The 26,003-nt window shown below is 34.1% G+C and overlaps 1 protein-coding gene across 1 annotated transcript in view; it reads right to left on the bottom strand.

Annotated features, from left to right (window-relative positions):
• Positions 1-26,003, bottom strand: part of LOC126750121 (SH2B adapter protein 1-like) — a 54,353-nt gene that overhangs the window by 21,305 nt on the left and 7,045 nt on the right. The window contains exons 7-8 of the mRNA XM_050459628.1: positions 17,037-17,222; positions 3,452-3,619 (exon numbers count right to left, since the gene is read on the bottom strand). Coding sequence (XP_050315585.1) covers positions 3,452-3,619; positions 17,037-17,222 — 354 coding nt within the window. The remainder of the gene's footprint in view (positions 1-3,451; positions 3,620-17,036; positions 17,223-26,003) is intronic.

Below are 26,003 nucleotides of genomic sequence, written 5' to 3' on the forward strand. Positions count from 1 at the left end.
CTGACCCCTAAAATCAGTGACCACTCAATTATATCTATTTTATTTAACCAGCAAGAAAAACCACCTGTTCATACTTTGATTTATTAAAGATGTTTTAAAAATTATAATTCTAATCATCTACAGGAAAAGCTGCTTGCTATTGACTGGCAGACTAATATTATATTAAATGCCATACTATGTATTTTATTTTTATGTAGCAGATTTTGCTATATAAAGATTATTATTATTATTAAAAAAACTCATCAGCTGTCATATGAAACTAAAATCAATAAAATCTTTGTATGAGTTTTCAAGATATTTGAATTTTTCTACAGGCTTTGACAACTTTAAAATTTCTACAATCCATAGAAAAACTACTCAATAACTCCAAACCTGTTGTATTTATAAGGAAACTTGTAATTTCCTTTTTGGTAAAGAAACTCATCGGCTTTTAAATTAAATTGAAAGCTTTTTTTGAAAAGATTTTTTCATTTATGGTAAAATTACTTAATAATTCGAAAACTGCAGTATTGACAAGAATGTCGTGGGTTGGAAATTAATTAATAAACATGACTAATAAACACTTAGAGAAGAAACAAATTACCGTTCTTGACTGGCCTGGAAATTCTCCAGATATAAATCCTATAAAGAATGTTTAGGACTTATTGGTGCCATACAAAATACTAATTTCGGCGAAAAATCGTATTCCATTAACATAAATGCTTTATATTTAATGATAATAATTTTTAAATATTATTAACTAAAACTATCTAATAACGAACCGGATGTTTGTAGTTGAATTGACCAATTAGTAATTTTACCAAATAACCAAAAAGTAATTTTTCTAATATTACTACTATTTTAATATTACTTTTAAATATGGCCAGGAATGTAATTGTGTGCCTATAATTTTTTCTATTTATATATTTATGCCTGGACTCCAAGGTGGTGTTTTTATGTACAGTAATGTATGGGTAGTCCAAGCCCCGTATAATCCGAACGCCCCAATTGCGTAAAATTGATTCCATAATCTGAACACCGTGAATTCCGTAATTCGAACTGTCGATACGTACGGGAGCGTGGGCGTCTAGTGCGAAAAGATGATGCAACGTTTAATTTAGGTGAGTAGTTCATAATTATAAGTTTGTTCTTGCAGCAAGACGTTGCGTGGTTTTATAGTGGTTTTGACGTGTTTTATGGATAGAGTAGAGTTATGTAGTTGTGTTGTACGCTGCATATATGTATATGTATCGCATATTTCATTTAAACCATGGATTTTAAATGTAAGCATGTCACATTAAGTCTTAAACAAAAGGCTGAAATTTTAAGTCTGCTGGATTCCGAATGTTCATTCACGTCCTTGGCGACACGCTTTAATGTCGGGAAGTCAACAAAATCCGATATCAGGAAAAAAAAGAGTAAAATTAATCGATACGTGTCGCGTACTGAAAAAGGGCCGGGAACAAGAAAAACGATGCGCAAAGCGGAATTTTCTGTTGTTGAACATGCAGTGTATACATAGTTTTTGTCATACTTTAAAAAGCTCGCCAATTTTTCACAGAAATGAATAATGACAAAGGAGTCAACTTCGAAGCTAGCAGAAGATGGTTTCAAGGCTTCAAATACAGATTTGGGATCCGCTCGTTAAAAGTTACCGGCGAAAAGCTGTCTAGTGACGAAAATGCTGTGGAACCCTTTCGTATAGAACTCAAACAAAAAATTGAGCAACTCGGTCTTTCTTCAGAGCAAATCTATAACGCGGACGAATCTGGATTATACTGGCTCTGCCTTCCTGAAAATACATTAGTACACGCAGACGAAAAGGGTGCCCCGGGTCGGAAAATCAGTAAAGACCGTATTACATTTATGCCTTGCGCAAATGCAAGGGCCCGTAAAGAGAAAGCCCTTTTAATACTGGACAATGCTTCAGCTCACAGACCAGGCTAGCCAGCCATCATGGTAATATTCAAGTCATGTTTCTTCCATCTAACTGCACTGTCCTGGCTCAGCCGATGGATCAGAATGTGATCCAAAATATATATCACATATCAAAAAAGGCTGCTGTAAGAGGTACTTGCACAAGATGATGAAAACATTGCGCAATGTTTAAAGAATGTGTCGCTTAAGGATGCTGTGTTTGCATTAGCCGAATCTTGGAAGCAAGTGCCTGAAAAACTGGTGAGAAAATCGTGGTGTCAACTTCTTTCCGCCAAGGACATGGATGAATCGGATGAAGAAGATTTAATACCGCTGCATGCTTTATGAGGAGAAATATGTAATTCTATTTTGTCAGATGAAAGAAGTGATCTAGTGGAGTTAGTGAACAAAGTAAATCGTGCTGATAATCTGATAGATAAAACAGAAGTTAAAAATGGGCAAGAGGTGATGACGAGGAAAATTTGGATATAGAGATCTTAGAAGATGATGAGATCATTGCTAATGTCGCAGGAGAAAATCAAAAACCTGATGACGAGGATGAACTTATACAGAAAATGTTCAGCGAAGAAGCGGTGATCTCATTTGATAAGTGTCTACATTGGGCGGAAGAAAATGAATTGTCACTGCATGAAGTGATCCATCTAAGAAGAATTCGACAGAAGGCTGTCGATCTAAGCATCAAAAAACCTGTTCAAAGAACTCTGGACATTTTATCCAAAGAAAATATTAAGAGACAGTGAAGTATGTCTATATTATAACTGTTTTCTTTAAAAATCGTAAATATTTTTCTTGTTAGAAAAATTTTTACTGAATCTCTTGATTGATTTCCTGTTAAGTTTATTTTTATTTTGAAACATGCATTTATGTATGCATATAAATAAAGGTTTTTAAATCCATTATGTACAAATATGTTTTATGGTGATTTATATGGTGAAGAAAGTTATCTATAAACCGAACCTGTTCGGATTATAGAAATCATTTATTATGAATCCTATAATCCGAAAGTTTTGGTAAACCGAACGGGGTCTGCCAACTTTCTGTTCGGATTATCCATACATTACTGTATTATTATATTATTTTTGGACTATGTAATAAATTGTAAAAATCATTTACAAGGAAACTTGTAAGAATCTTTTGGGCAAAAAAACTCATCAGCATTCATATGAAACTAAAAACAATAAAATTCTTCTTTCATGACTTTTCAAAATATTAAAATTCACATAATAATAATCAACAATTCCTTCAGGTACTTTCCATAAAACCTCCATGAACAAGAGAACTTTAAAAAACGCAAATACTATTTTCGTTTCACAAACTTGGGGCATCCTGTACATCCATAATAAATCCTCCTCACAGCGCAATCTTAATAATAATAATAATAATTGACCCAAAAACAAACCAAGTCTCTCTTTTTCTTTCTCACACACATACACACACACACACACACACATATACACATACAAACAAAATACTCGACCGTCTAATATCTAAATTATAAATAAACATGTGTATGTACGTCTAACATCTATCTCACTTGTCTCACTTCCGGTACCGGAATGGGCGCACGTCGCCCCGCACCGCCCACGGTTTCGGGGGCGCCATTGGACGTGGGCGCAGCCCCGCCCTGATTTGGCATCATGGGCGTAGATGCCGCGGCAGCGGACGCAGGCACCGGAATAGGCCGCGACCCGGAGTGTTGAAGCTAAAATATTTATAATAATAATAAAGGCTTTTATTTCAATAAATATACATTATAAATACAAGATTTTAAAGTAATGGCGAAGTCTAGCCCTAAAGGCTACTCTAACTTAACCACAAAAAGAAAAAATAGCATATGGTTTTTTTTTAATTACATTACTTTTTTTTTTAATTTCCATCGTAAAAAGATTGCAAAAGTACTTTGTCGACAGAACGATGGTTTGGAAAAAACCCGAAATTCTGCTGGCAAAGAAAATGAACACTAGGTACGACGAACGAAATTTGGAAGTAGTTACGACCGGGCCTCGGGCAAGAGGAAGTGACCGAAAGCAGTGCGGGAAGCATTTTCATATTTAACGTAACGTATTGCAGTCCGAACTTGCACGACGCGGCCTAATAAATCACGCGCGAAATCGCATCGCGTACTGCAATATCAAACGTGATTTAAGAATTTCTAGTAAAATAATCGTTTCAGCACGCTCATTCAGTATTTGCTTACAAAAATGGATTTTGTGGAAAAAATTGGTGCTGAATATTTAAAAATCGATGATAAGCAACTAAGACTGAAATTTAAGACTAAGACTGAATTTTTTGATAGATACATTTTTTTATTGGTTTATCATGTTTCCAAGTCTACATTAAATGCAAAAGGTTTTAAGCTTAAGTACGACAAGGTCGGTATTCTTATTTTTTTATGCAGGAATTTCACACTTCTATAAGAAACAATATTCTGCAGATTTTGCGAATTTTTTACTTGGATAAATGGTTTACGAAGAAATTCTGGTATACATCCCATAAAAAATCCAACTAAAAATAAAATCAACCAAATAATTTAATATTTTCTGGCTTTTTTTTACCTTTCAAAAGTTATCAAAAATGCGAATATTTCGGAAACCGTTGCACTTTTGTTAACCCTATATGGGGTTATTCCGATGGGGTATTGTCTAATCTATCTGCAGTTTTCGCTTGGACCACTATTTACAGGACAACCTGTATATTTTATACCTACTTACATATATCTAAGAGTGACTCCTTTTTTAAGTTTTACGCTTTCGTTGCCAGTCATACACGTAAGGATATACTTACAAGTGTTGGAAAATTTTTCCGCAAGTGTCTAGACTTGTACAAGACTCCAGAAACTTTCAATTTTCGATTCCGAGGCCTCAAACTTACGTTTGTGCAAATTTACTTAAACGTGTGTGGCGCGTGGCGTTCAACGTATTCGAAGTTAGTATAGTAATTTTTTCCCATCATAACTTTTAAGCGTCAATCTTATGGCATACATTTTTAGCATAATAAATTAAATACTTTAAAAAGATTTCAATTTACTTTGTAAACTAAATAATTTAATTACTTCCATTAGGTGTGTAAATGTTTTAAATTATCGTATATTTTATTATTCCTAGGTTGTGGAAAATTTGTTTTAATTTATTTCAGAAATGGATTACCGAACTTATGGCGGTATCCAAGGTCATATGGTCAATAACCAGAACCATAAGAACACCACATGAAAAAGCCAAAAAGCATACTTTCAAACGATTATACCACTGTCTCTTAGCGCTGCTGCACTCATCCGACGTCGTATAGGTGAAAGCACTAAACAAGAAATATTGCAATATTTTGAAAGGGGCCACTCAGTGTTATCTGCATACCACAGTTTTTGTTTAAAAAAAATGGAGGAATGGGAAGATGAATATAATACGCTATCGGCCGATCGTTATTATTTTCCAAATAAAACAGACTTTTAAAATTTATGAGTAAAGCATTTAAAAGAGAATTACGGTGAGAGAACAGGTTCTGATATGTTTAAAAAATTAGAAGAAAATCTAACAAACAATAAAGTGTCATATAAAATATGTCACATCGACGATCATTATGCGATATCTTTATGTAATTCTATAATGAAACGGTCTGCAACTTTATTAATTCAAGCATCGGAAATTCTTTTTGTAGATGCAACAAGCAATTGTGATGTTCAAAATCACAACATATATTTTTTCGCAACACAATCTGCTATTGGTGGCATTCCATTGGGGTGTATAATTGTTCGACTTGGCAGTTAGAGGAACTTATTAGATGTTCATTTACAGAATGTCTCACAAAAAATTATTCTTACAGATGATGACATGACTGAGAGAAAGGTTCTTCAAAAGTACTGGCCCGAATCCAAAATGCTTCTCTGTACTTTTCACGTCTTAAAAGCCGTTTGGAAGTGGCTTAACATTGCGCGTAATAATATACCAAAAGACGAAAGACCACATCATTATAAGCTATTTAAAAATGTCCTATATGATCAAACTAAGGAAGAACTTGACTTAAATATTGAAGCTTTGCAGTCCAAAAATAAATTCGAGAATTATAAGAAATATTTAGATTAAAAAATTAGGAACATACAGTCATGGGCTTTGTATTATAGAAAAAATCTTTTAACCAGAGGTTGCGATACAAACAATACTGTAGAAGTAATGTTTCGTTTATTTAAGGACATCCCTCTATGTTTGAAATAAAAGCGACTCAAATTTATCTTAATCGGATTTTTATTTCGTTAAAAACACAGACTGTACATCACTGGTTCAATTAATATTTATCACGGTATTAAAACACATAAAATGGTAAATTCTGCCGATATAAAATATCGTTACAATCCACGACGGCCACGGACTTAAACTTATGTCATCGTAACGAATACTAATCGACAACCAAAACTTAACTAAATTACCAAATACGTACAAAATGTTATTTTACAAGCCGGGAAGAAGATACTCGGAAAACCGTCTGGCTCTTTTCGCAAGAAGAAGGAGTTTTCGTACGGTCAAAAATGTATTAAACTTAAATATTATTTAAAGTAGCGAATTTTCTTAACATCCCCCCCGCCTTGAAAGAATCAAGACTTTCAACAAACCAAAAAATACTTGTAAGATAATAAACCCTAACACCTAACATATCTTACTTTCTTCTTACATAAAACAGTTACAACCACGACTATGTTGACATATACTAACATAGTCTCAAAACAACTGTAAACCTAACTAAACGTAATTAAATTAAAATTAACACATTACACAAACAACACGCACCCGTTATTTAATATCTGCTTCGATTGGAAGCGGACACAACTTAGAAAAAGAACGAGTAACTTCACCACGTAAAGTTTTAACAGTTGCAACACGACTGGTTCCATCGACACCTGGATAAAGCCGTAATACTCGTCCCATTCGCCAATCCAAAGGTGGAATATTGTCCTCCTTGATCAAAACCAAGTCACCCTCCTTTAACTTGTCCTTACTGTGCTTCCACTTGACACGATTTTGAAGTTCAGCCACATATTCCTTACACCACCTAGACCAAAAGCTCTGCTGCATTTGTTGCAGCTTTTCAAAACGCGCTAACCTGTTTTCACTAACACTAAGTAAGTTCTTATCAGGTACCGAGGTAAGCCGCCTACCTATTAAAAAATGCGCAGGGGTAATTACATCCAGATCGCGAGGATCGGATGACATCGGAGTTAAAGGACGTGAATTGACAATGGCCTCTATTTGACACAAAATCGTTGTAAAGTCTTCATAACTTAAATTATGATTGCCAACCACCCTTTTTAAATGATATTTGACAGTTTTGACGCCTGCCTCCCAAAGGCCTCCAAAATGAGGCGAGTAGGCAGGAATGAAATGCCATTCTATACCCTCATCTTTGACCAACCCTTCCAATTTGGATTGATTATCCTCTAAAAAATGACCAAATTCTTTTAATTTTGAAGAGGCTCCCAAAAAGTTTTTACCATTATTAGAGTGAATTTCACTTGGTTTTCCCCTACGCGAGACAAACCTTCTAAGTGTGGCTATAAAAGCCTCTGTTGACAAACTTGTGACAACTTCTGAGTGTATGGCACGTGTCGTGAAACACACAAATAAACATATATAACCCTTATATAATCTATTACCGCGACCTTGTGCAATCTTGAGATTAAACGGCCCCGCAAAGTCCACCCCTGTAATATTAAAAGGAGGCTGAATCGTTAAACGTGATTTTGGAAGATTGCCCATTTGAATCCCAAGAGATAACGGCTTAACTCGCGCACATACCACACACTCGTAAATTATTTTCTTTACTAAATTTCTCCCCCCAATAGGCCAATACCTTTCTCTTATGGAGCTCAATACCATCTGAGGACCAGCATGTAGCAATATTTTATGTTCGTGCCTCACAATTAGCCTGGATAAAATATGTTTACTACTTAATAGGGCAGGAAACTTCTTGTCATACTCAAAACCTGACAACCTCAACCTACCACCGACTCTCAAAATACCATCTTTGTCATGAAAAGCATTTAACCCTGACAATTTACCTTTTTTTATGAATTGACCTTTCCTTAGAACAGCCAACTCTTTAGAAAAACTTTCAACTTGAGCAATTTTCACTAATTCCCTCTCAGAATTTCTCAATTCGTCCACAGATAATTCTCCAAAACGACGCAATTTCCCAAGTTTATTGCTCCTACAGTTATCCACAAATCTTTTACACCAAGCAAAAATCCTCTTTAATTTATCAAAATCTGAAACCTTATTAAGTAGCTCAAAGGGAATATTCTCAACACAAACATAAGCCTTGATCTTTTTTCTGGTTTCTGGAAGTTTATCCAAACTCACAATTTCTACATTTTTAACAAAATATTCCAACTGTCCCAACCAATCAGGACCATTAAACCACATCTTGTTGTTTTTTAACTTAGATGGAAAGACACCCCTGGACACCAGATCAGCGGGGTTATCTTCAGATTTTACATACCGCCATTTGTCACAATCTACCAATGTTTGTATCTGAGCCACTCGATTTGATACGAACTGATTAAACTGATTTGCCGGCGACCTAATCCAACTTAACACTACAGTTGAATCACACCATAAAATCATTTCATCAAAATGTAGCACCTTTGATTCTAAAACCTCCTGAACCAGTTTTGAGAGTAATAATGCAGCTGACAGTTCCAATTTTGGTATAGTTAAAGCCTTTATTGGTGCCACTCTACTTTTAGCACATAGCAATTTAACCTGCAAACAACCTAAACTGTCAACGGTTCTGATATAGACGCAAGCCCCAAATGCATTTTGACTTGCATCAGAAAACCCATGCAATTCCATCCTTTTTGGATTTTCACATGACACAAATCTGGGAATTAAAAGACTATTAAATTCCAAGATTTCACTTTTAAACCTTAACCACTCATTCCTTAACTCTATTGGAATTTCATCATCCCACGACAATTTAAGCAACCACAGTTTCTGTAAGATGATTTTAGGAATTATGATACTGGCACTTAGCAAACCCAACGGGTCAAATATCTGAGCGATGTCAGAGAGTATTTTTCTTTTACTTATCACATCATTATTCAACGAAGATCCAATTTTATACGTAAAAACGTCCAAAGAACAGTTCCAAAATAATCCTAATGTTTTGGTTTTTCCACCTTCACCTAGATCCAACACAACATTATGCCCTTCTATATCTGGATTATCTGGACCCATCTGACTCAAAAAAACCTTGTTATTGGAGCAAAACTTTCTTAACTCGAAACCTGCTGATATTAAAATACTAGAAGTCTCTTTACACACCTCTATTGCCTCTTCTAGAGATGACGAACCGGAAATGAGATCATCCATCAACCAAATCTGCCTGTACATTTTCGCAATATCTGCGCAAAATGCCACCTTGTTTTGCCTAAATCGTAACAGAATCGACAACAAATTATCCTGTATTTTAGGTCCAACGTATTGTAAGTCATTAATGGAGACGCCACTGCTTGACTGTGCCGACCCATCATACACAACTCTTAATTTTGTTGTAGAGCTGTCCTCTTTAATCACTCCATGATGTGGAAGAAAGAAAGACATCTCATCCTCCTGAAAATCACTAGTCTTAGTCATGTGGCCCACTCTTTCATATTCGGCCATATATTCGCCATATTGCTTACGCAACGACTCACTTTTTTGAAACCTTCTTTCTAAGGAAAATAATCTTTGCAAAGCCATTTGTTTTGAATCTCCAAGTTTATCTACAGAATCTTTCAAAGGAATAGTCACCACAAATCGACCATCCTCACCACGAGAAGTTGTAGAAACAAACAAATTTTCACACATTACCTCCTCAGAAGACAAATTCTCATTTTTTGTCAATCCTGGTTCCTCCCATTGCCAAAATTTTTGCAACTGATTTTGCACATCGAAATTCATTGCAAAATTACAAACAGTTTTAGAATTTTTCCCACCAGATATATTATTTTGGAACTCTTCAGAAATAATCCAACCCAAACATGTATTTTGGAGGCATGGCATACCATTGCCCAACGATATTTGCCCATCTCGCACGAGTTTCCAAAAGAATCCAGCCCCAATCAGCATATCAACCTCTTCTGGGATATGGAAGCCTGGATTTGCCAGCTGAATATTTTCAGGGATATTCAGTGCCTTCAAATTGACCTCATAAAGTGGAAGTTCCTCACTTATGCTCGGAATTATTAAACATGAGATTGAAGCCTTAAAGTTACCCAAACTAGACAAAAATTCAACCTCACACCTTTTTTTTACATTGCATGCGCTTTGACTAATCCCTACCACAGAAACATCGACTGGTTTACCCTGCAACCCTAACCTATTATACATCTTTTCAGTCAGAAAGTTGCTCATCGAACCCGAATCCAATAAAGCCCTGCATTCATGTAGTTCACCATAGACATCCTTAACCTTGACCACCGCTGTTGAGAGCAAAACCTGTTGGCCGCGATACCCACAATTTTTACCGCTACTCGTAGACATAGTGATAGTAGTCTGCTCTGTACCTCCACTTGTAGTACTAACAACAACTTCCTGGCCCTTATTTACCTGAGCACTACTCCCCTCTAAGGAGGCCCTAGAGTAGTGTAATAATGTATGATGATCCATACTACATGTTGCACACTTAGGTGCAGTACACTTCATACTAAAATGATTAGAGGAAAAGCAGCACATACAAAGCCTATTTCTTTTTACAATACTAACTCGAATTGGAACAGGGAAATTCAAAAACCTTTTGCAATTTACAAGTTCGTGAAGGTCTTTACACACTGGACACTTCTTACCAACGCTTAAAAATGCCTTTTGTTCCTTGGGTTTACGCCAGTTACCTGAAATGTGATCTTTCTCTACCTTGGGACTCCTAGAATGTTCTAGAGTTTCCAACAGATCAGCCCTACCTTTAATAAACTCTTTAAAATCTGACAACAAAGGAGTTTCATTTTTAACCTTAAGACTCTCCCACTCTTTTAAACTAATACGATCTAACTTAGAGGCTAAATGATGAATTATTAAATCATCCCAAGATTGCACCGGTCTACCCAAATTTTCTAATGCCCGCAAATGTTTCGACACCGTATCACACAAGTTTCTCAAGCCCTCAGAAGACTCATGTCGCAAAGGAGAAACCTCAAAAATTCCCGAAATGTGGTTTTGGATAAGTATTCTTTTATTATTAAATCTTTTACATAATGACTCCCACGCTATGTTGTAATTTACGGCGCTAAACTCAATAGATTCGATTACTTGCTTAGCAGACCCCAATAACTGCGCCCTCAAATAATGAAATTTCTGTACTTCACTTATACCCTGATTTTTATGGATTAAACTCTCAAATGTGTCTTTAAATTCCAGCCATTTATTATAAGACCCATCAAAAGTTGGAATATTAATTAACGGTAATTTAACACTATTTGAAAGATTTTCTGTAACCACATTGCCAACCGCGTTGTTCACATTTAAACTTGCCCCAGAATTCATGTTTGAGGGTGCCTCAGATACACTCGAAATATCGCTTTTATTATCTCCGTCCTTACGAGATTTTAATATCTTTTTTGCCCTACTCACCACTTTAAAATAATCGTTTTCAAAAGCATCCCTCTCACTAAGCCTCAATTCAAAATCTTCTTCATTAGAATTTAATTCTATCTCAGTTTGATAACCCTCAAACTCCTCAAAGATTTCCTCAATTTTGTTACATCTAGTTTCTAACTCTATAAGAAGGGTTTCATCTAAAAGCTCATTTTCCCCCAAATTAGAAACTTTATCCTCAATTTCTGCCAAATATTTTCTGAAAAGAGTGATTCGCCCCTTCACAGCCCCTCGCTTTTTAATTAACAATTTAAGCTCTTCCTCCATTGTACAATTCTATATAAAAGCCCTGTATCCTAATACGTAACGCAAACACAAATATGCAACAAAATTTATAGTAATATAGAGGCCACAAATTTCTTAACCTATGTTACCTGTTCTTTACTATTTTTCACCAAATCTTACTCGGCACACTCCACACTACGAAGCACTGTCCAAAAAAGTCCACTTTTTTAAGCCACTTGCCGCTTAAGAGCCCACACAATAAGGAATAAGGCCACCAGCACCAGCTACCAACACCTCCTGGGTTCCCACAAATAAACCCTTCAAATAGCGTACAGCTCTTCACAGCGCGTTTAGTATCCACAGCAAAACGCTTAATAAGCCAGCTATTTGTAACTTGCCTCTCACAATAGACAAATTCCCAAATTAACAAAATTCCAAGTCCGGGCCTGACTATTTACAATTGGAAAGTCCACACTGGAATTCACACAACAAATTCACTTTCCAATCCCCAAATTGTGTTTACCAATTAATACCGTTTAATCCAAGAACCAATCGTGCAACACCATGCACGAAAACACTAAAAGTTCACATGGAAGGACCCAAAAATAAAAAATCCGAGCTCGAAGACCAAAAATGTTTGAAATAAAAGCGACTCAAATTTATCTTAATCGGATTTTTATTTCGTTAAAAACACAGACTGTACATCACTGGTTCAATTAATATTTATCACGGTATTAAAACACATAAAATGGTAAATTCTGCCGATATAAAATATCGTTACAATCCACGACGGCCACGGACTTAAACTTATGTCATCGTAACGAATACTAATCGACAACCAAAACTTAACTAAATTACCAAATACGTACAAAATGTTATTTTTCAAGCCGGGAAGAAGATACTCGGAAAACCGTCTGGCTCTTTTCGCAAGAAGAAGGAGTTTTCGTACGGTCAAAAATGTATTAAACTTAAATATTATTTAAAGTAGCGAATTTTCTTAACACTCTAGAACGAACAAAAGCATATAATCTATCCCAGCTGATTTTGTTACATCTGCCTTCGAAAGTTACTACAAACAAAGAATTTTTGATGTATGTTTTAATAAAGTTACAAAAAATACTATTAACCGACTGTGTCCAAATGCGAACGATGTTTCGTTTAGCCAAATTAAGCATATTAAAGACATGAAGTTCTGTGTTCTTGATAGTAAAATGGAAGATAAATGTTTTGTGGATTTAAGTATTGGTGTTTGTAGTTGCCCTATAGGAACCTCCGGAAAAGTTTCAAAAACATCAATCATATATTATTTTAAATAATGGGGAACTAAACAACATTTTTAACATTTTAATAAACAAAAATAAAACTTTATTTTTCAAAATCGCCACTGGATTGGAACCTCCAGAAGAACTTTTAATGCCATTAAAGGCAGTGATTGAAACAGTGAATCAAGGAAAGTCTATAATTCACCCTACAATGGATTTATGTAACAGTCAAGCATCCACTTCGAAAAACACTAACGATGAAGTTTTGGATTGTACCACCATTCGCGGAGCTTCCAATATTTCTAACGACATCTCAGCAACAGAAACCTTATGGGAAGATTTTATGAGAAATCTTAATGAGAAAGTGGTTACAGGATTAAGAGATGATCCGCTTGGGTTTTCACCAGCAATTCAGACTCGTATAACGTCCTTCCAAAAAAACATAAACTCTAGTTCCAGTTTGATAAGTAGCCTTTATACCTTATTTAAATCAAATGATTCTAAATGTCGCACCACTAAACGAAGCTTTACAAAAACAATATGGAAGGGTAAAAAGATAGGAGTTCAGCCAACATCAATTGCAAGGCGAAAAACTCTCATAACTGGACGAAGAAAAGTACAAGCAGAATGCGTGGAAAAAACATAAGTATGGTGGACAACAAATGTGAAAAATAATTTTTTGTGAATAAAAGGATTTTTTGAAAGTACGCACCTATGTTTAATAAAATATTTTACTATTTAAAATGTTTTTTTTTTTAATTTTGAACTCGCTTAAAAGTTTACTGCTAATTTTACATTTTATGAAAAACATTATTTTAAGGTTAAAAAGATTTTAAGTCTAAAAATAATAATAATCGATTAATAATCTATTTACAGTCTAGATTACATTTTAAATATTAATAGTTTTATTAAATAGTAATAATAAACACGGTGTCGATTAAATAATAACATATTACATACATTTTTTTTTACCTATTATTTAATTTAAAAAACCTGACTGTAATAATCCTATCTACACAAATTATGCAGAATTTTGATTTTTTAATTTACAAAATATTCCGCGCGCGATATCGCAAATGTACTGCGACCACGGACGTTATTTATAAAATTTTATTCGGCTTAACTCGAATTGCGATACGCTACGTTAAATATGAAAATGCGTGCGGGAAAGCTTTGTGAAATGTTTGCTCCAAGAATAATAATAATGTAAGTACAACATTTTATTATAGTCAAAGTCAAATATTGCTTTATTGTTTTAACATTAAAATGTTTTTAACAAAGCTAGAAAAATTAAAACTCACAAACTACAAGTATAAAATTTAAAATTAAAAAAGAAATATTTAAGACACAAATATAAAATACGAACATACATACAAAAACATAACCATTGATCTTATAAACTTCTATCATCATGTTACAAACTTCTAGGGCAGATAGAAAACGTCAAAAGAAAAACAAAAGTTCATATAAACATGGGTCCGGAAAAGCGTCCTCAGGGAGCTAGAGCTCTTTGAAAATAACCTTTAAAAACTAGTTTTTTTTAATAGCTCCGGAACTACTTTAGCTATTGCAACCAATTTTGGGAGGTAAATTATTGTTAGTACGTTTATTCTTTTGAACCTACTAAATAAAAAAAAATTTACCAGAGGCTTCAGAATCAGGGGGGTATTTGGTAAATTTAGGCTCATTTCTTTAAGACTTTAATTTCTGCCCATTTGGGCATTAGATTATGATGTTCCTATGCTTTTTACATAAAAAAGGTGCTCTTTGTAAAAGTCGGTAAATATCACCGCTGTATATATTGGCCAATCTGGAAGAAAAATTTCTACACGCGTTAAAGAACATGGAAGAAGAATGAAATGAAAGAACATGAAGCGTTGTTTGAGAAATTTAAAAATACAGACGTTCGTGATACAAAGTCAGCGTTTGCGAATCACCTGTTAGCTTCCACACATCACTTTTCCCCAGAGGTCGGAGCTGAAATACTTCATGAATGCCCTAAAGGGAAAAAGCTTGACCTTCTGGAGAGGATGGAAATTACTAAAGCCAAGAAGAGTCCTGTTCTTGTCTGTGTTAACGACGTATTTAATTTTGAACCCAACCTTATTTTTAATAATCTTATTTAATCAATTTTATATTTACATCTCTTCCAACTGAAATAAGTTTAATATTGTGTTAGAATGCCTTGGCTTAACAACAAATGTTTTGAACTTCTCCTCAGTGTTCCGGTAGCCCATAGGTTATAGTCTCTGGCTTGTAAGCTTGTTGTCGCGGGTTCGATTCCCAATAGGTGTGATATTTTACAATTTTTTATTTTTTATTATTTTTTTTTTTGGTTCTAAATAATTGTATAGTCATCCTAACCTTAAATGTATGTTTATTTACTGTTTTGCCAACGTTAGTGGCTTTTTGAGTGTTGCGAACAACGCAACCATTTATTTTAAATTTAACTTAAATATGTTTGCATATCTTCCTTTCTCACATTGCTTTTTACGTAGTCTAATCGGCACGACAAAGCTGTGCGAAGTCAAAAGAAAATCTATAAATAACGCAGTCAAAGAAGCCGCCCCGTTTAAGTTTTGCCGTCGTACAAAAAAAGGTTACCCGGAACCAAGCAGCGCGATGCAAAAATGTAATATTGACCGATCAGTGACCAGTAGTCGAGTTACTGACAAAAGCTCAAGAGGGTGACGTCTCGACCCGCCTAATCGTTTCTCTTACGATTTTCACGCGCCAGTGATGTTTTGTTTTTAAAATTAATAGTTTCTGCCCCAAGAAACTTTTATACAAGTTATCAGTTGAAGGGTTTTTAATTATGAAGTTAAACCTGTGAACGAGTCAGTTAAATCAATTTAATTTATCCACGAAAACCGTAAATTTCTAGCCTGGAAGAATTACAAGTTGGTAACCTTTGTGCTGGGTGACTAAGTATACAGATTGGGTCTTTGTAGCTTTGTACTCTTTGTAATGTCAAATATGTAGTAAAGCAAACAAACAAGTGTTAAAGGTGTAAAGGTGCAAGTAAACAAAAAGAAGTGAGTGCAAACAACCTGTAAAAAGTGAAAACAAAAAGTGTCCTGTTTGGAGTATAAATACTGGAATTTACAGACTACTGTAAGTGTTTTGAAACCATTTTTATGTAATAACTATTTTGTGCCAACTGTGTTTACTTTGGCTTTGACATAATTCGTTGCAAATGTCAACATTTTTGTAATTATTTAGTTTTAGTTTGTAGCTTTCATAAAGATAAGGTTTTTATGAGTGAATAAGAGAGGGTGCATGTGAATTCTGTTAAATATTTTGATATCCTATGTTGCCACATTTATTTCTTGGAAATTAAATAATTAGTTTGTTTGTGTATAAAGCGGTTTTTTATTCAAAGTTGCCACCCAGTGTCCTAGATAATACAGTTGCTATTGTATGGAAAAAATAGATGCTTTCTGATAAAGCTTGATATTGGAATCAGTTTCTAATATATCTGTACGGTGGGAATTTCACCTCCCACACGTAACATTGAGGTTTTAGTCTTTTTAATGTCCTCTTTTTTTCTTTTAAGACTAATTATTATTGTTTTAGGCCTGATGATGCTCTGAATAGAGCGAAACACGTGTAGCTTTAAGTAAATGTTGTGAGACCGTGACTTTGTGTTTGTCATTGTTTTTCGTCTGTTGTATACGTCGGTCTCTTTGTGAAAAATGGATGAGATTTTCTTATTTAATATTTATTTATTTAAATAAATAAATAATAAGTTCGTCTGAAAAAAATGGTTCAAATTTGCAGAAATGCTTTAACGAGCAGCTCTTTTACTATTTTTAATGCAATCTCAAACAAGTATCTCACATTGTACCATCTGGAACCCTTAGAACTAAATGAACAATTTGAAAGAAAAAACATAAGTCCTGTTTAGTTTTTCAAGTTTAAAATTAATCTGTTCACACCACATTCTCAATTCACAAAAAAAAACATTCTCTGAACATTCAAATTAATCAAGTTACTCTCTTTTCACCACTATACTGACCTGCTGCCTAGCATTAGGATTGAGAATATAATCGGTTAATGTTACATCTGAATTTCCTCCACTTTCCAAGGGAATTGGTCGGGTCCTAAAATTTTCCAGCATCTCGTATATCGATTGGAACCAATAGTGTTGTAATCTGCATTGACCGTTTTCATTGATTGTCATCCTTAAATGCTTTGGTCTACCCTAAAATATGAAAAAAGGTCCTACAAAATTATTGATTAAAAAAATATTTAGATAATTATGCAAGTTACACCTTGAACATTAAGAGAATATTTCCGGATGAATTTAAATCAAATTATATGTTTGGTTGGTACAATTTTTTGCCAAAATAATTGGAATATACTTAAAGAGAATTGGGCAAAGAATCTCAATATTTTTGGGAATAACTTCAGGGCCTTTTAAATATATTTGTGTACACATTACTCAAGATAAAGGACTTCTAGAGGATAAAACCATGATATAACAGTGAATGATAAGAGCTTATAATATTGTTTACAAGTAGCAAATTTTTAAGAGTTAAAAAAAACGAAAGTGTTAACATGTTATTGGTAAAAACTTGTTAAAGTAAAAATAATAATAATGTAATATAATATCGTTTAGTTCAGTATATATAGTATATATATTACGGTAATTAACCAATTTACAAAATAAATATAGTATATAAAATATTCAACAAAATAAGATTTTATATCGCAATAAAGCACTTGAAGTATTAGTACTATCATTAAATATCTAGCATAAATAACAGATAACAGGTAACATCAATAAAATTAAATAAAATATAAGGACAACAACTGCAATAGAAAAGAAGACACACTTTAAGCAAAGTCAAAATATAAAATTATATTGCACTTAAGTAGATTTTAAAACTCGTTGAAGTGAACTCAGAGAACAATGAAACAAATCTATTCTGACACTATTTGAGTTAATCATCATTCTACCTATTGCACAGTTTTCACCATACAGTGTACATTGTTGTTCAAGGTAGAATAATCTAGTCTGTCTGAGCACTGTAGTAGGAAGAACATTTAAATTAAGCTGACACAACAACTCAGGAGACTGTATTACATTGTTAAGAATCTTGTATGTTGTGACAATATCGCAGTTTTTACGTCGAGTCTCCAACTTTTCAATGTTCAGCAATCTATACATTTCACTGTAATTAATATCAATACAAGGAAATATTAAGCTTGTAAGCAATGTATCTTATGAATTTACGTCAGGGGCGTATCTGGGGGGGGGGGGAGGGTTTGGGGGTTTGGGGGATCAAACCCCCCCCGAAAATCTTATAACGTAAAATAAAATTGAAACGACTGGTAACTATAACTCTTTTTTTTAAATTTACTTAATCACGGTCAACAATACAAAATTAATTAAAATAAGTAAAAATAGTATTTAAATCACTCTATTGGTCAAAAAAGGAAATTTCTAAAGTGCAAAATCACTTTTTCTTTATTAAAAATGAACGAAAAATAAACTCACAATAGTCTGGAATCGTAAAAAAAATCCGTTAAGCTCGCGGGTGACGTTTTAGGTGATGACTGAAGATCAATAGATTCGTCTATTTATTATTTTTTGGTTAGGTTAGGACTTTTAGGAGTAAATCTTATGTACCTACCATATTATACTGTGTACTAACTTGTTGATTAATAGTTACTATTTATAATATAATATTATTTAATAGACGAATAATAATAGTGTTTGTGTAATGTGTAAACACTGTAAATAGACATTGCAATTTTCAAATTGACAGCAGTAGGACAAAAGGTAATCTGCATTTTTTTTATCTAAAGTGAATAATAATCAACCTGTCCTCCGTGAATTATAAATAATTACGTTTCCGCATTTTTTACACTAAATGAAAAATAGGTAGAAAAATATACAAAAAAAGTACGAAAAAAATACAAGTCATCGTTGCATCACAAATTTACGTATATTTTATTTTAAAATGATTAGTTAGTACCTATAGATTATGCTACATGAGTTATGCATATAATTTGATACAAAATTTAAAACTGATTTTAAAACACTAGATGAAACCCGCAGGCACAACTTTCAAGGATTAAATTTCCACCAATGGGCCCGAATATCATTTAACAAGCTGCTCTCGGCTCTCGCCCCCGATGTGTTTGACTATCGGCGTGATCGCCACTGGTTCTGTTTTCATATTTTTGCCGCTTGGGAACCGCCATGGTAGCACTACGATTCGAGCATTTTTAATATTTTTTGTTTGTAAAAATGAGTTAGTTGCTTAGGCATAAAATAAGTAGGTGATGGCTAATCTATAGGTGAAGAGCTTTCATTGATATATTTTAGTCTTTCCATTCATTGTCACTGGGATATTTATCAGTTTTTATTAAAACCCCATTTACATTGAAATTTTTCTGCTGTCAAATAGAAACTCTTACAACCATTTACATTACAAATTGCGGTCAAATGTCAAGTAAGAATTTTTGCTTGGACCCTGCAAGCGTAAATCTGTCAATTTCAACTTACTTAATTTGGTTTGAAATTCCAATGTAAATGAGGGTTAAATTTATAATTTTGTTTCAAAAATTAAATCGAAATGGCAAGTTGCAGCCAAACAGTAAATTTGATGCATAAAGATGAAATCGCAACATCTGAAGATAATATCCATGAGTTAGACATCGGTTGGTGTTTTGTTAAAAAACTTGATGATGCTCTTAAATATAAACTATTGACGGCTGGATGGATTCCAGATGAAAAATATAAGTTTCCTATTTCTAAAAAAAGAAACTTAAAATTTCAATTGGGGTGGCTAAAACGCTTTCAGTGGCTTAGCTACACTGCCAAAGACGAACAAGGTGCAGTGTATAAATATTGTGCAGTTTTCTCATGTAAATATAGTGGAAAAAGAGATCATCAGAAGCTTAACGCTTTAGTTGCAAAACCTTTAACAAGTGGAAAGATGCTATTGAGGGATTTATTCAACATGGTAAAATTGACTATCACAAAAATATCTCCGTTTTTGCCGATAACTTTATTGCAACTTTTAATAGATCTGCACCAGATATCATGATGCAACTCGATTCCAGCCGTTCCAAGCAAATTGCAGAAAACAGAAGAAAGCTAGTACCAATTATTGAGACAATTATCTTATGTGGCCGTCAAGAGTTAGCTTTACGAGGAACTTCCGAGTCTGGATCCATAACTTTGCCATACATCATATCCAATCATATCCATCCATACATAAGCCCAATAATTCAAAATAATATAATCAAAATTTGTGGCGAAATAATACAACATGAAATTGTAGTTAAAATAAACAGGGCAAAATATTTTTCTATTCTGATGGATGAAACTACAGATATTTCTCGTGTTAACAATTATCCCTTTGTGTAAGATATATAGATTTTGATAAAAATGTCGACAACTCTTCCTATACATTGAAGGAAGATTTTTTGAAATTTGTAGCTGTTCAGAATACTACTGGTAAGAATTTAGCGACAGTAATGCTGGAAAGTTTACAAGCACTTGGAGTGAATTGCACTTACATGGTTGGACAGGATTATGATGGGGCCGCTGCAATGAGTGGCAGTTTTAAAGGTGTCCAGGCTATAATTAGAGAAAAATATCCAGCAGCAATATATGTGCACTGTAGTGCTCATTCTTTAAATTTAGCTCTTGCCCATTCCTGTAAGGTTCAGAGTATCGGAAATTGTATTGGAACAATAAAATCTATTGCAAATTTTATAAAAATATCAGCTATACGCACTAAGATATTAAAAAATAAAATTAAAGAATATGTTCCAAATAGTAAATGGACTAAGTTAACATCCATGTGTGAAACTCGGTGGGTGGAAAATCATGATGGACTAATTAGATTTACTGAAGTTTTTAAACCCATTATTGAAACATTAGAAGAACTAAAACAAGTAAGAGACATCGAAACTTCTTCAAAAGCTTTGCAGTTCCTTCGAGCTATTATGACCAGTGAGTTTATCATCAGTATGTTAACAGCGTCCACTTTATTTGCTTTTACTCTACCGTTATGCAGAATTCTCCAGACTGTGGATTTTGATCTATTTAGCGCTGTTGAGCATGTGAATACTGTTATTAGTCAGGTCAGGAATATGCGACTGAATATAGATCAAGAATTCAAAAATATTTGTAAAAAATCTGAAGCTATTATAAAGTCTATAGATGATGAAGAATGCATAAAAATACCTAGAATAGTTTCACAACAGCAGAACCGTTCTAATGCCATGGTAGCTACTGCAGAGGAATATTTTCGAATCACAGTGGCAATTCCTTTTTTTTGATCAATTTATAGAAGAACTATCTGCAAGATTTGCAAATCACGAAAAATCACTTTCATCGTTATATTGTCTAGTACCAAATATGTGCGAAACACACATAGTAAAAATAGAAGACTTGTTACTATATGAGGAATTTTTGGACCTAGATACCTTATCTGCAGAACTACAGTTAGTAAAACCTATTTATAAATTAATGTTTTTTTTATCCCTAATTTCTCAAAAGTCACTGGCCTAACCTCCCCAAAATTTTGGTTCAGATACGACCCTGATTTACGTTGAACTTTTTCTAGATACATTATATATTTAGCATAATAAGATGACCATATATGTACATGAATTCGACTCAAGTTGACTGCGAACCAATAAAAAAATACAGAAGTTTGATGGAATCAATACTGCTGAAATCATGAGTGTGCCTCTTAATAAAACCCAACATTTTGTAAGCCTTATTACACAGGTTTTCAATATTTTTTGAAAAAGTTAGTCTGCAATCAAAAAGCACCCCAAGATCACGTATCTCTGATACCTTCTCAATAAGTGAACTCATTAGATGGTACTGATGAAATGGTGGACTAAAATTCCTGGTAAATTGAATATATTTGCATTTTTTAGCATTTAGGACCATTCTATTGTTCTTGCACCATAATTCAAACTTGTGAAGATCAGAACAAAGTGCATGATGTGCCAAGTTACTGTCTATAATTCTAAAAATCTTAACATCATCAGCAAAAAGCAACACATTACAATAATCAAAACAATGAACAACATCATTAATAAAAAGATTAAATAAAAAAGGGGCAAGATGGGCACCCTGAGGAACCCCAGAAGTCACTGGAAAAGGACTAGAATAAAAGTTATTTATCTTTACAATATGTGTTCTTCCAGACAGATATGACTTCAACCAGGAGAGAATGATCAACCCTGTCAAAGGCCTTGGAAAAGTCAGTATATAGTGAGCGCCAAAAGTCCGGAATAAATTCATTTAAAATTCAGGGGTATGTTAAAAAAAAAACGCTCGGACACGTCGATTTTTAATTTTAGCTGCGGGTTTTCTTACTATAATTTTATGTATACAGGGTGTCAGGTCCAAAAATAAGTTACGACCATCAACTTCAATTTTTGAAATGGAAATACCTATTTTTTATTCTGTATTCTTAAAGAACAGAAAATTCTAGACATATTTCATGTACAATGTCCTATACCTATCTTCATTTGTTTTTGAGTTATTGACAGTTGAAGATCGGGATATTTGCACTTTTGACATGTTATAAAATCCAAACGGTTAGACATAGACAAATGCGGTTTGCACTTTTATTCGAAGCTTTTTTAAAGCCATCTGTTGACACTAGCTAGTAAGTGTCAACAGAGAAATTTACTCAAAACTTACTTCAAAATTTTAAAACTTCAAAACTTTACTTCAAAGTGAGAAATATACGGTTGAATTTCTAAAAAACATTCAAAATATTAATGTATTTAATCAAAAGTATTGTATAAACGTTAAACAAAAAGAAACTATTCTAATCTAGACCGAATTAAATGTTCAAATTGAGCCCCATTAACTTCTTGACAGTAAGCGAGTCTTGATTCGAATTCTCTCAGAACGTTGCGTATCATTTCTTGAGGTATTCGTTGAATCTCATTTCTTATATTATTTCTCAATTCTTCTAAATTGTTGGGTTTATTTACATACACCCTATGCTTTAAATAACCCCACAAAAAAAAGTCCAAAGGAGTCAAGTCGGGGGACCTAGCAGGCCACTCCAATTGACCCCTTCGCCCAATCCATCGACCCGGAAATACCTCGCTTAAATATTGGCGCACGGCTCTGCTGAAGTGTGGCGGCGCGCCATCTTGCTGGAACCAAATTGAAGCTTCTGGAATATTGGGATTATTTGCATTTGGAAACATCAAACATAGAGCGGGAATCAGTTCGTTCCTTAAGAATTCCAAATAACGTTGACCTGTTAAGGTGCCTTCGAAGAAAAATGGACCTATGACTCTGTCATTGATAATGCCGGCCCAAAACATTCACATATTGAGGATATTGGGTATGAGCTTCAATCACCCAATTTGGATTGGAGGAAGACCAGTAACGGCAGTTCTGTCTGTTCACTGTACCATTGAGGCAGAAGGTCGACTCGTCAGAAAAAATTATTCTACGAGTAAAAAGACGGTCGTTATGGCAGACATTCATTATAGTTTCGCAAAACTCTAATCGACGATCTGTATCATCTTCGTTAAGTTCGTGGATTAATTTTAATTTATAGGGATGATATTTTGCCTATTTCAAAATCCTTCTTAAAGATGTTTTTCCAACAACGTTATCTAGTGCGGTGTATGAGGGTTTTCTTCAATGGACTAAACAACATTTAACTTCTTTTCCTCGGAAATTGAGGGACGACCCGATCTGGGTCGATCTAATTCCCTAATTCCCTAAATTTTCTTTTTAGTTTGCTAACGGTAGACTGAGATATTGTCTTATCAGGATACTTGGTATTAAACATTTCACAAACCTGGTGTTGGGTCCTAATGCGATCACCACATCCTATTATAATTAGTATTTCTATTCTCTTAGTTTTACTTAACTTATTCATCTTTTCAGGCAACATTAAATTTTACAATAAACAAGGATAATACTGCTTGATACCTGTCACTTCAAAAAATGATGTCAACATTACCTTAAGTTTACATTACGTAAAGGTGTTACATAGTTGCATGAATTATTGTATGTTCAAAAATTCAACCGTAAATTTCTCAGTACCTGTTGACACTAACTAGCTAGTGTCAACAGATGGTTTTAAAAAAGCTTCGATAAAAAGTGCAAACCGCATTTGTCTATGTCTAACCGTTTGGATTTTATAACATGTCAAAAGTGGAAATATGCGGATCTTCAACTGTCAATAACTCAAAAACAAATGAAGATAGGTATAGGACATTATACATGAAATATGTCTAGATTTTCTGTTCTTTAAGAATACAGAATAAAAAATTGGTATTTCCATTTCAAAAATTGAAGTTGATGGTCGTAACTTATTTTTGGACCTGACACCCTGTATACATAAAATTATAGTAAGAAAACCCGCAGCTAAAAATAAAAATCGACGTGTCCGAGCGTTTTTTTTTTTTAACATACCCCTGAATTTTAAATGAATTTATTCCGGACTTTTGGCTCTCACTGTATATGGAATCAACCGACATACCGCTCTCCAAGGTCCCCGACAAAGCTGTTTGGTAAAGCAACAAATTAGTGGTAATGGACCTACCCCTGACAAACCCATGCTGCTTAGTTGAGATTATGTTTTTAAATTTCTGATAAAAAATCTGTGACAAAACTTTCAAGAACCTTGGCAAAGTGACAAGCCAGAGAAAAATAGTTTTTCACATCATCCCTATGACCTGTATTCTTATAATTCTTATAGAGTCAAATAATTTAACTTCCATGAGGTTGGAAATCTACCCGTCTTGAAAGACAAATTATAAATCAGCCATAGTGGACGAGCCAAAGCAAAAGCACAGTGTTTTATAAAGACAGCTGGAATACAGTCAGGCCCAGGGCCCTTATTAACATTGACATTGGTTAACTTTTCAAAGACTTCAGATATTTGTACATGCATTTCATTAATATCAAAAAAAACATGTAATATCAGGCTGCGTAAATTCCTGAACATCAGATTCATCAGGAGAGTAGACTGAAGAAAAATAATGTGCAAATAAAGATGCTATTTCATGGCCATTTTCACCCACTACATCTAAATATTTCACAGTAGATGGAATACTGTTATTTTGTGTCTTATCTCTTATATATTCCCAGAAATATTTAGGGTCACCGGAAATAGAAGATTGGGTTTGCTCAATATAGTTTGAATAGCACTGATCGGCCTGATTTTTACAGATTGCTCTAAGATTACTGAACATTTCATAGTCTTCAACGGCCTTAGACTGTTTATACTTTGTATGTGGCAATCTTTTTTGCAAGACATTTGCTGGTACATTGGTAGTCTTCGGGTTTAGAATTGGGAGGTGTGTAAAAGCAACAAAAAATTCGTCTCACTTTACCAAAAATAACGGAAACCCAGATGGATTCAGATTCTTCATGAGCCACAGGCAGCAATTCAGACTCTAGAGACGAGCGAACAGCAATAAGTACTCCACCATTCCTGGTTTTACCAGTCCGTTCAAGACATCTGTCCCGTCTATAAATAGTAAAGCTATGCAGACCCAGTTCACTGTCCAAGAAGTTGCTGTTCAATGAAGTTTCACATAACATCATCACACCATATACCGAAGTTGAAGCATTTTTGCAAACTTCAACCAACTTTGTTCTTAAGCCATTTACATTCACCTCATTAAGAGCTATCAATTGTCTTGTATGTGTACATTTGGTCTTTGAAAATTTACATTTGAATTTCTGGGTTTATTTTCAAATGGACGAAATACAATTCCATTTGGCCGAAAAGATTGATTGTACCAACTTTAAATGATTTTATGCCATTACGAGACGATAGCTGATATACAACTACGTCCTTGTTGTCATCTATCTTCGCCTGATTTTTGTCAATAATGGTACCTTCACAGACTTGTTGGACGCCATCGGATGTGACAATTGTACCGGACACTCTTCCAACATATAACCATTTCTTATGAGTCACTGGTACTCCAGATAGATGTAGGTTTTACCCTGTGC

Source organism: Anthonomus grandis, chromosome 2 (assembly GCF_022605725.1).
Source record: "Anthonomus grandis grandis chromosome 2, icAntGran1.3, whole genome shotgun sequence".
NCBI lineage: Eukaryota > Metazoa > Arthropoda > Insecta > Coleoptera > Curculionidae > Anthonomus > Anthonomus grandis.